This window comes from Aricia agestis, chromosome 1 (assembly GCF_905147365.1).
Source record: "Aricia agestis chromosome 1, ilAriAges1.1, whole genome shotgun sequence".
Classification (NCBI taxonomy): Eukaryota; Metazoa; Arthropoda; class Insecta; order Lepidoptera; family Lycaenidae; genus Aricia; species Aricia agestis.
The window spans coordinates 6,475,525-6,488,268 of record NC_056406.1 but is presented as its reverse complement, the minus strand read 5'-3'; the positions used below and the strand labels follow the sequence as shown (position 1 = coordinate 6,488,268).

The 12,744-nt window shown below is 33.5% G+C and overlaps 1 protein-coding gene across 1 annotated transcript in view; it reads right to left on the bottom strand.

The window, feature by feature from the left end:
• Positions 1–12,533, bottom strand: part of LOC121726780 (transcription factor Sox-17-alpha-B) — a 108,270-nt gene extending 95,737 nt beyond the window's left edge. The window contains exons 1-2 of the mRNA XM_042114295.1: positions 12,198–12,533; positions 2,415–2,639 (exon numbers count right to left, since the gene is read on the bottom strand). Of these exons, the coding sequence (XP_041970229.1) occupies positions 2,415–2,491 (77 nt within the window). The 5' untranslated portion in view covers positions 2,492–2,639; positions 12,198–12,533. The remainder of the gene's footprint in view (positions 1–2,414; positions 2,640–12,197) is intronic.
• Positions 12,534–12,744: the final 211 nt, after the last annotated feature.

The window sequence follows — 12,744 nt, the reverse complement described above, 5'->3', positions numbered from 1 at the left end:
AAATTCGAATTCTATATTTTTTCTGCACTCCGAGCATCATGATGTTACATGTAATTGGCTTGACGGCCGATGACAACAAATTTAGAATTAAATTAATTGCTAGCTGGGCTACGACTGGCGACGTCTCTAAGCTAGATAAGAATGCCGTAAAAAGCGGTTCCTTCGTATTAAATGAATCATTAAGAGATACCAGCGCACGCCAACCTGCTATCGATTTTTAAAATCATCAATTAAATTGGCTAATCTACAAATTAATGTCATCAATTAAAGTAGACGTGCGAGCAACGGGTGCAAGGACATATTGCAATTTGCAATGTGGACGTGCATGTATCGAATACCAAATTTTTTTACTCGACGAACTAAGAAAGCTCGAATTTAAACGTTGACACTGCTAAATTGTTTAAAAATCAAGCTGTAGGATTTTGGAAAAATACACCATTGATCAAATAAATGCATTCCCGGTTATGTCCTTGCTCAGCATGACTGCAAAAACTGGTGGAATAATCAATGCTCTGGTTGGCAGCACTGGGCCCGAGGAAACCCGAAGCGACGCGAAAGACCGCGAAGATTAGCGAGCGCGCAGTTTTTGCTTGCATCAATCGATGCGCTCGCGCATTCGCACAATGAATTATTCAAAAATTGACATGAAATGGCGTATGGTTCTTTTTTTTTAAATGAAAGGTGCCCGATTGAGGACTGTAACCGCCTGACGAATTCATTGGTCGACGGCTTTTTGCATTAAGTAATTGTTGTATATTTATTTAAGTAGCGAAATAATAAAATAATTGGCTCCTTAATTGCTTCGATAGTGTCAACTTTCCCCCGATAATTAAGTTCCTCACATGCTATATACCTATTACGATACGATGCTGCAAGATTCTAGGGATCGACATATCGAAGCAGGCCACAGACATCAGACGGCTATAAAACAAATTTACTGTCAAACCGCAAATAAAATTTTGCCTTGAACGATTCTACGGTTAAGTATTATTATAAGATTTCTACTATGTATCGGTACATCGGAGACGAGTATATTCATAAAATAGAAATAAATCACTGAAGAGACAGAACACAAATAATTTAGGTAGATTAAGGTGACACATGATGATGGAGTTGGCAAATAACTGTTCAGACAACACGCGCATCTATCAGATAACCATTGAAGATTCTTTATATTATATAAGTAAATAAAAAAACGTTCATTTATTAAATTAATAATGACACTGGTAGGTTAATACCTGATAGCCATGGAGAAGAAGGTACCAGCAGTGTTATTGGTTAATATGGAAAAAGTGATACTTAATAACTCATGATTAGGTAGTTATTATTGAATATATAATATTACCTGTACTACACAATACACATGCGTTGAACTTGCAAAGTTATATAGAAAATATCTATTTACACATACTTACAAATCTTAGATACAGTAGTGGGAATGTGTGGTGGGCCATACTTACGAATCTATTGTGAACCCTGTTACGTCAATAGGTATATTAGGTATAATAGGATCACCAATAATTATAATATGGAATATTGTAATTGGTGATCCTTACATTTTGAGTTGTGCTACTACTTCAATCTCCAATAACAATAAATTGGACGCTGTTAAGCATTCATGTACTAACCCACACAAAAATTACGCATTGAGTTATGAATGCAGTTATGTTCTGTAGATGATTTAAAACAAGACTGCATTCAAAATTTCACAACAAAAAAAATTGTGGGTTAAGACACTAATGCTTAACAGCGGCCAATTAACATGCGCTTCCTAATTTAGTACTTAGTACTTACTAAGGTTATTTGACCCTTAAAAAAGGAACGGAAATAATAACGCGCTGTCGTTTTTACCCACCACGTAGCAAATCATTTATATTAGTATTGTCTAGAATTCGGACGTTCGCGACAAGAACGGGTAATTAATTCTGGTAATGCTGTTAATGATGGCGGGGAGTTGCCGCCATTTCCAAGTATAAGTAATCATCTGAATTCTGCTTGCGATTGACAAATTTTCTTACGTGCGGTTTTTCAGCAAATGGCTTCATCTCGTGCCGTCTGTCAGCTATGCATATTGTGTCTTTACATGGCGCTGACACAAGTATTTGATCAATTAATATTATTCAGTATGGTCCGGCGGCACAGCTTTGCCGATTGAATTTGGCCAGTCCGATTTCTTGCGCGCCGTGTAATCAATTTGTCATTGTCTCATTAAAGTAGTTACTAAGAATTTTGACAATGCTGTCTCCAAAAAGTCTGTATCATCCCACCACGTCAATTTTTCACAGGCTTCCTTACTTGCGCGAGGATAATTATTGCCTTACCCTGACTACTAATAGTTCCTGTTTTGTGACCTTCCTCTCATCATCAAATACTTTATTATTTTAATTTAAATAAATAAAACGTAAGGGACTTACTTATACGTTGCGAATGACATGTTGCCATCCATCGGCTGGTCATCTACTCCGCCCGTCGTCAGCATGAGTGTGTTCATTCGTAACCTTCCGTTTTATGATCCAATAATCGAATGTCGATGATCGATATGTCACAACACTAGTCCCTTATAAAATGATTGCGTCCGTATGACGCAAATTATTGTTCTTAGTCGCATCACTGGCGCAGTATGTTTCCTCTTTTCATACCTGAAAAAAAAAGATTCCTTAAATAAATCATGATTTCACAATATTTTATCAATATTAATAATTTCTTCTTACTACGCTCATATACCTACTACTGTTGTAAGAATTACATATGAGGCATGATTGTCACTGTGGTATGAACTGCAAGCACAAAAAACATATTCCTCAACAATAACAAGGTAATTGACTGTTTGAGTCATAACATTACCTATAATACTAAGGTGACGCCGCGTTAAGGTAAAAAATCGTTTTGGATATGTTTTAAGTCGCTTGTTTAAAAAAATAGAAATGGAACAGCAAGAAATGGAAAGGGCGTAAGCGACAAATATATTTCATATAAGCTATGGGCAAAGTATGCTTGAACTAATCTATGTACAAATTTTGGAAGCTTAAATAACTCTCTGTTGGCAAAATTAGAATCCCTGTTTTTATAGAGGTCTTTTTGATTAATTATTCTGTGTTATAAAAGTTTACGAATCGTCTTATGCTATGGGCAATTCAAAGATAAAGACATGATGAATACTGACAATGAACTTTAATTTCTTAGCTTTAGTCATTGTTGAGAAAAATTATCAAGGCGTCACCTTAATTAATTATGTGTTTGAACAAAGTTATTCATAATAATATACATACTGATTTTGATATTCAAAATATTAAATAGGTATGTATTATAGTTACTTATTAAAATAAAAGTTTGGAGTGGTTCATTAAGTACTGTATTTTTATTGTGATTGGTGCTGGATGCACTTATCTCAAGATTTAGGAAATGGCAGCAGTCCACATACCAAAATTGTGAATTTGTGTTTTTTGATAACGCTTTGCCTCGATGTGCCATGATAGGGTAATATACGTCTATGGTACGTAGGCAAGGCCTTTTGACTTTTGAAGCAAAAGCCGCTTAATCTTCTTACGCCCTATCTTCTTAAACCTTCACCTAACATACATCTTCTTCGAAACTATCTAACACATCTGGAATTATGCTGGTATCAGATCCGAGATACAGGCTCCGTGTGTATGGCGGGAACCGGCACCGCGGCCATATTGGATCTGATTGACAGCTGTCAATGTTGGCGGCATTGTGACGCGTCGCCGCGCCTGCGCTTGCGCACACCGCACCACATGGTTTAGGTGTCACATGCTTCAAAAATATTTAAATCTCTAACACGCCTAGGAATCCAGAAACGATCAGATGAAACGCCAAAAATAACGTAAAAGTTAAATAAACGTAAATTAATATTTTAATTCATTAATATTTTAATAATGTAAGGATTATAACAATTAAATATCAATATGATATAAACTATTATTGCCTATTTAATTGAACTTAGTACTTACTTATAGGTCTACCAGAATTTGATGTCAAAAAATGAGAAAAGAAATTGACTGTATCAATAACGGGGTAATTGGAATAAAACATTTTGATCTTTTTTTTTCTTAAAGCGGCTGATTCTGTGTGTGAAATATTATGCAAATATAAAAATTTACCCAATGATCAAGGATATTTTTTGAATATCTGCCATCAAAATTTGCTAAATAGATCCTGGTAGACCTATAATAATGACAAATAATAAGTTATGGGCCTTATTGAAGCCAACCCGAGACCCCAGAGCCGGGAGCTACCTAGCACAGCGGATAGCAATTGCCATCCAACGTGGCAATACTGTCAGCTTGCTAGGCAGTCTAGGCACTCTGCCAGATGGGGACGACCTGGGAAAGTTCTTCTTTATATGGTGTTATACTTTCTGTTTGTATTTATTTCTATATTTAAGATTGTATTTTTTAGTGTTTAGATTATTATCTGCTGTTTCTTTGTTTAGCTCAATTATTTTATTATAATTATTATAAAATTATTGTGTTTAATATGAATAAAAAAATAAGTCATGTTATCAATATACTTTTTTGCGTAGAATTCAGACCGGAACGCGACGCGTAGATGCATTTTTAAAATTGTATGGATTTGACAGATTTTTTTCGAAATGCATCAGCGCGTCGCGTTGTAGTCTGATTTAACCCTACCTAACTCTCTGGTCTTTGAACCCTAGGATACCTCCTATTAGGTTATTTATAAATTTATGCTATACATTATTTATTATAATCATATTTTATGATTATAATCTATTATTTACGTCTAGTAACCTATGATAGATGTCTTGACCGGTTACAAAATATTCAATTTAAAATATTTAAAGCCTTTATATCATAAAGATTTTACGCATATCTGGGTATATGAACCATAGATCTATGTATTAGGCAGGTACCATATTTTTACCTTTTTCTTTGCAATCGAAAATATAGGTATAGGTACCTAATTTTAAAACATAATATTATTTTGGATACTCAGCTTGTTGGCTTTTGCGTCATTAATGCAAATAGGCAAATACTTTAATGAGTAATGTGTATCAGCTGTAGGTACAATTGGAACTAGAAGGTATTGAGTACGTATGTCGTATAAGCTATACATAATATTGTGAACTGAAGTCGAAATTGTTGCTATTGCTGTGTATTGTGTAACATTTTACAGTTCATTATTTTCAACTATTATGTTAATAATATTAATTAATGCCATGAACATATTCGATTATGTTAACTGAAATAATTAACATTATGATTTATGATCAAAATGATTTAGAAACATCAGATTATGTGATTACTATTATCTAATCATTTAACTATAAGTACCCCGAATTTTAAATCAGTTTATTCTGCTTTAAAAATGATTCGATAAAATATACAAAGAATTAAATAATTGTAAATCGAGAAGTAAGTTTAATCGTTATGGAGTGCCTCAAGGCTCAGTATTGGGCCCACTGTTATTTCTTCTTTATATAAATGACATTTCCCTATTTGACAATTTTTTTTATAATTTGACATTATTCAAAGACGACATAGTTTCTATTTTATTTACACATAAGAAAATTAACATAGCGAAAAAGAAAATTGAATCTAACATCAATAATAATAATAGCTTATAGCTCCCACACCGGTTTTGGTGATGGTGACCGGTTTCATTGAAACCAGGCCAGCTACGCAGGAGTAATTTTTAAATACGTGGGAGAGCCATGCTTCGGCACGAATGGGCCGGCTCGACCGGAGAAATGCCACGTTCTCACAGAAAACCGGCGTGAAACAGCGCTTGCACTGTGTTTCGCCGAGTGAGTGAGTTTACCGGCCAATTCTCTTCCCTATCCTCCCCTTTTCCCTTCCCTTCCCATCCCTACCCTCCCCTATTATCCTATTCCCTCTTAAAAGGCCGGCAAAGCACCTGCAGCTCTTCTGATGCTGCGAGTGTCCATGGGCGACGGAAGTTGCTTTCCATCAGGTGACCCGTTTGCTCGTTTGCCCCCTTATTTCATAAAAAAAAGTGCCCAAGTGTGTGCGCAGTACACAAGAGCACTTTCTATTCCTTTACTCTCATAACCCAGTGGGACGGAAGACCGACACTACCGGCGAGAGATCAGGCGCAGGACCGAACTTTGATGTAAAAATGTGCATGTGCCCATCCGACGCATGGATCATCTTACTTGTCAGACAATCAGGTGATCAGACTTCAACACAGATTAATAATTATAGACAGGAAACCCAAAACAACTATTTTTTTAAGATAGCCACTCCATGTGTGTTAAAACTTACAATAAGGTCCCGGCACATAATATTTTAAAAGGTTTAACATACAATAGATCTGTAAAAGAACTGAAAAAAGTGCTGATGAATAAGTGTTATTACAGTGTAAAAGAATTCTTAGAGTCGTAAACTTACCTGTGATATAATATATCTTTTATTAGTTATTATTATTTTAAGAAATGATGCATATGGAATAATATTAATTTCTAATTTATTGTAAGTACTTATTTGTTATAAGTATTTCATTTTAGTATTTTAAATTGATATGTTATGTATAAAATTAATTGTTCATTATTTATTATCATATATTTTAGGAGTATTAATTGAATTGCAAACATTTTTATAATATAGTACATAATATAATATTTAAGGAATTTTAAATGAATTGTTAAAAAATGACTAAAGTACATAGATTTAAGACTATATTGCACATCATGTAGGTACTCGTACATAGGTATGTCGTAGAATGAAAGCTCCAAATAATTATTATTATCTTAAAACCTTTGTAACTCATTCTAGCAATAAATAATTTCTGATTATGATTCTGATTCAATACTCTCATTAAATAGTCTGTGACCTTTTACTTTTACCGTTAGATTGATCTGTTACTTTCAATTTTCGTTACAAACATCGATATAATCTCACCACGACTTATCGACAATCTCTGTCACAGCACTAGACGGGGTTTTTCGATAAAATCGGAGCGGCACGACAGATTCGGTAGCTAAACAAAATCCCAATTAGGAAAGATAAAAGCCAACCTTAATTTTAAGTGTTTTTATTTTCATACTGTAGTCTAAACGAGTCACAAACTACATATAAATTTCGTCTCTTGTGGTTTTGGCCATAGTTTCTCGTTACTTTATTAGTGTGGAAACCCTACACAAAACAGAGTTTAGTATTTAAATATCATGTGCTACTTTCTATTATAGAATTTCGTTTTTAACATACTAATTAATATTATTATTATCCTTTAAGTATCATTGGAGAAACTATTCGTTTATCTAATAAATTTTGTTTCTTTAAATTATTTTTAATCAATTCTCAATTTTGTTTATCCGGAGAAAATTTTTAAGCGTTGTGTAAAGTTTATTTTCTGAAGCCTAAGTCCTATTTAGATATTAAGCTTCTACTAAGCTTCTTCATGTAGGCACTTTACAGAATTCATTATTACAACAGACTACCAGAAGGTATTAATAGGTAACTAATATCAGGTAATTGCTAAAAAAAGGTTTTTTATTTCAAATCTTTTAAAATAATATGTAGATAAGTACTTAATGTAGATTCGATTAGGTATTCGGACACAGATCCTAAATAAATTTTATTTAATACCAGCTGTTATATCACTGGCAATTGAGACAAACCGAAAACTAACAACACACTCAGGAAGGTACCTTCTTAAACAAAAGTCATATTTTATTAATAACGAATTTATAATTACACGAAGATTAATTATTTCGTACATTTTGTAAATAAATGTGCTGTAAATATAAGGATAATTTTTTTTTTCTGTGGTTATTACTGGCGTGGCTTCGGTGTTTGACCTCCGACTCTGAACCACACCACAACTCAATAAGTTATGTTATATTTCTTTTACTGAGTATATTTGAATAACAATCTATTCTCATAATATTATAGACACCTAGGTATACGCGGACTCTTTTTTGACGTCCAGTCGGCACGTGCCGCACGTTGACAATTTAATCTCATAGAATTCATGTTCAATCATGCTTGTGTAAATGTATACGTACACATATTTTTACACACAGATGAAACCAATTTCGGTTCCGTTTGACAGCTCGAGATTGTTGCTCTATTCCGCTAGGATCTAGGTATATCTATTAACCATAAGGTGAAGACGAGGCTGGCCGGCACTGTCAAAAAGTTATGAAAAATAGGTTACAAGTAGTTGTCATAACTACGGCTCTGTAGTTGGCTCTACATAGGAACTTTACAGGGACTAACAGCACAAGCTATTGCTCTTAGGGACCTGCAACCTTCCTTGTCTTTCTCTCAAAGAGATTTAATAGTTTTTAAACCTTAATTAAATTACGATTTTGACATAAATTCCATTATATTGTCAAATCCGTCATTAAATTTAAGTAAAGTAATTATTAAATCCCTCTTAGTAAATCGGCATTTGATCTACTTAGAGGAGTTATACAAGTGGATATTAATGTGCAAATAACATTTTTTTATTCAAATTCAGTGATTTTTTTTACAGAGTAGGTTATTAATTAGGGTTACCCGTACCCAAAGGGTAAAAACCGGGTCCTATTACTAAGACTTTGACGTCTGTCTGTCCATCTGTCTGTCTGTCTGTTCGTCTGTCTGTCTCCAGGCTACAGCCTGAGTTACAACTCAAGAACGGTAATAGCTAGAGAGATTAAATTCTCACAGATTATGTATTTCTATTGCCGCTATAACAACAAACACTAAATACAAAATAAAATAAATATTTAAGGGGGGCTCCCATACTACAAACGTGATTCTTTTTGCCATTTTTTGCTCTATATCAATAATGGCAGCAGATAGGCACTTGATATTTTCACAAAGGTCTTAAATATGTCTACTTTAATAATTAATAATAATAATTAAATAAAAAATTAAGGGGAAGAAACATGATTTTTGACCTATTTTTGCTCTATGACGGTACGAAACCCTTCGTGTGCGAGCCCGACTCACATTTGACCGATTATTTATTTTCTTTTGTGCAATAGTTTTTTGTATACGAAAAGCCACATAGTATTATGGTAGGCATGTTTGAAAACCAACTATCGCACTCAGAGACGAATGAAGATTTTATCATAAGCCATTATCTGTCAAACTCTTCATTAAATTAAAGTTTAACATTAAAAATGTATCTGAGTGGCAGAAACCCATCTTGAAATTTTTTCTCAAATCCATGTTGCTGTCTTTGTGTGATACGTTAGAATAAGTACACGATAGACAATGACAACCACATAGAGGACACGTTGTATAAATATTTTTATAAGGATTTTATATTTAGAACAGTGTTTTCCAAAACGAGAAAATCCACAGCCTTAAACATAGATCCTCCTTCTTAGGAAACCGATTGAAAATAGAGCTAGTCGTAATGATCGCCTATCCCAAAGACCTCTTTTGAAAGGAGACAGTAAGAAGAAGAAGGGAAAAATGTAAAAATACTAAATAACGAATATGTCGCAAAAGTCAGAGCAGAGGGTGCGACCAGCAGCAGCAGTTGGATTATATATTTTCTTCGCTTCATTCTTCGATATATTAATTAACCAGCCGACGGTTACCAGCTCGGTTTAATATATTATCTTTGAATGAAGCGACTCATATAATAATGATCGTTCACTTTAATATATTATCTTTGAATGAAGCTACTCATAGGTATAATAATGATCGAACTTCACTTGGTAAGTTCGCTTGATCATTTATTATTTACTGTATAAATAATCCGATATATTGCTCACGTTTTATCAGAATAATGACGGAAAAGTTATCAAACGTCGAACAAAACTTTTCTGTGCTGGTGCTGCACTCTAGCGTGAAAGCATTACAGTAATCCCATTAGAATTAAGAAGTGAAAACAATTTTAATGTTTACTGACTCGTTTCGTTACATGTTTACACAAAATTGTGTGTTCCGAAGCAAGTTGTACGTCCGTATAAATATTCAAGGGGTCGGGAGGTCGGGTATAGCTATTTGAATGCGTGGTTCTCAGTTCAAGCCCAATCAAGAAATGATGTTTATTTCATTGTTTTAGCATATTATTTTCCTGTGGTAATGCCCTTTTAAACTATTGGATACGTAACTATCGCGCTTAAAAAAATACTTTAGAAGATACTTAGGTCAGTGCTAGCTAGTATATTATATTCTGTGCGTAGTTATCTATTGATGTCACCACAAATTTGTTTGTGACGCTCTTGCGTAGTTTAGTGGTAGAAAAAGTAACTTCTTAGTTACTTTTTCTACCAATAAACATGAATAGACAGACGTACTTACACATTTACTATATTAGTACTTAGTAGATATAGACTTGTATATATAAATATTTCTTTACAGCTTTTTAGGTAAGGTTGCCAGGTCGCTTAGCCAAAAAGCCGGACAAAGGAGTCAACTTGGCCGGACATTTGTACAAATAAGTCCTGCTATCGAGTACTTAGAATCTGAACTCGTGTAGCAATACGTTCGTAATTTTCTGTTTTATTAAAAACGATTTTACATACAATTTTACATTTTATTAGGTGTAAAACCTTTTTAAAAATAGTAGATTTTCATATAAAATTATCGATTCAAAGCTCTACAAAAGGAACGGACTCCTCTTAATTTTGGCCGGACAAGCAATCAAAAAGCCTGACTGTGTCCGGACGCCTAGCAACCCTATATATTATGGGTAAATAAAACCTACACAAAACGCCGAATAATTATTGTGTAAAACCATATTAAATTCCAAATCGATACCAGAAGCTGGGCTTGTTTAATTTTCCTTCTTATTTAAATTCGCCTGTTAAGGTACATGCATCGGTACAAATTACTATTATTGTGTTTAACAAGGTCTTAATGCATGTACTGTTTGGTGTCCTTAATTTAAATAAATAAATAAATTGTAAAAATTGGCCAAGTGCGAGTCGGACTCGCCATATTACCAATTATTAAGCAAAGATGGGCAAAATTGTGTTTTTTGGGAGTTCCTTAAATATTTCTTTGTTTTAGCTCCGTGGTTATAACTTATAACCCTCTCGTATGTTAAATCGTAACCTAACCTATGAAAAATATCATTTGCAAGACATCAAGCTGGTATTGGTTATCTAACTGCATAAATAAAATTCTAATTGTTAAAAGAAAAATTGGCAGCCTGAAGCCATACCATTTGATATTTCTCAAGTTTTGTTTGGAATATTAGAAACGAAAAGAGTATTAAGTACAATAAACGTCGCCTAAGCTTTATAGTTCCTCTTTTTAAAGTTATCATTATTTCCAAAAGCTTTAAAGCTCACCTACCTTAACTAAGTAAGTACAATTATTGTAAGTACCTAAAGAAACATAAATATATTATATTTAGTTTTTAGTAAATACTAAATATGTATTTTTTTATCCCGTAAGTTAGTAATTTGTGGTATAAGCCGTAGTATAAGCCATATAAATCCATATTATTATTCCTAAAAGAATCAAATATTTTGATGAAATTATGATGATGATGATGATGATGATGAAAGTTGAAACTTGTGGGTAGTACCACAGAATATATATTAGTAGTAGTAGTACGAGAAAATATTATGTTATTTTTGATGTTAGGTAAGTGGTAACTGTGATAATGAAATCCCTGTTTTCTTTCCGTTTAATATTTTGTTGTTAGTTTATTTGGGAAAATCGTGTATTTTTTTCATTGTTCTATTAATACAGACGCAATAATACTAATGGCTTAATTAATTTAAAAAAGCAGGCTTTGCGCACCTTTTTCGCTACGCGGATTTTTTTACCCCTAAGCAATATTTGAACATTGATGTTCAAATATTGCTTATTTGGAATCAATTACAAAATGAAAATTAGATACCAACAAGTACCCGCATATTTGTTTCGTGTAAGTTTCTTATTACTTCATAATAATAATTTAGTTTATAATTCTCTGAAACGTGTTTTCAAAACAAAAGGAAGATAAGCAATAAATCAGAAGTTAAGATTTTAGTATAAAGATCTAGAAAGGCAATAAATATCTTCTCGGCCTAAATATGTAAACTTCTTTGAGACCTCCAATATGTAATCCTATATGATGGCTTATATTTGTCACACAAGAGTCCAGAGAAGTTCTTTTTGATAGAACCCATTGAGTAAGATACAGAAAAAGACTTTTTCCGTATCTTACTCAATGGGTTCTACAGTAGGAACTACCCGAAATATAGTAACTAATGTAAGTAACAATTGACTGTAACAAAACTAAAAAAGACTTACCTATCGATATGTTTATAAATCACCAAGAATTCGCCAAAACAGTTCTTACACTACACAGACAGTTCGAGGAACCTCCTTCTGCGCAGTCGGGTAAAAATATTCGAGTACATAGGCCGAGCGTACTGAACTTTAACCGCAACTTGTCACATAAACTTAATACATTTCACATTTTCATAAATACGAGGAACACCGTTTTATTTGAGTACACTGGTAATACACAACACTGAGTTTCTTACGAGTTCGCTTATGAAGAGTTTGACGTTAGTTTTTTTTTCGGAGTTCGAAAAAAGTATTTTCGAATTTAGAACGCAGCGCTCTCTATCCGCGCCGGCGGGTGAGCACGATCGACTGGAAGCGCACGCGCACCTCCGAGCGCCCGGGCACTGGTTTCAGGGGTTACAAACCTTTTTATTACTTATTGCTTACTGTATTTCCTTAGATATCATAATTCATAATTTAAAATTATTTGGAATATTAGCTAATGTTGTATTAAGTGAACAAGAGAATTTAGATTACTTTAAAATATTAACAATTAATAACGGTAACA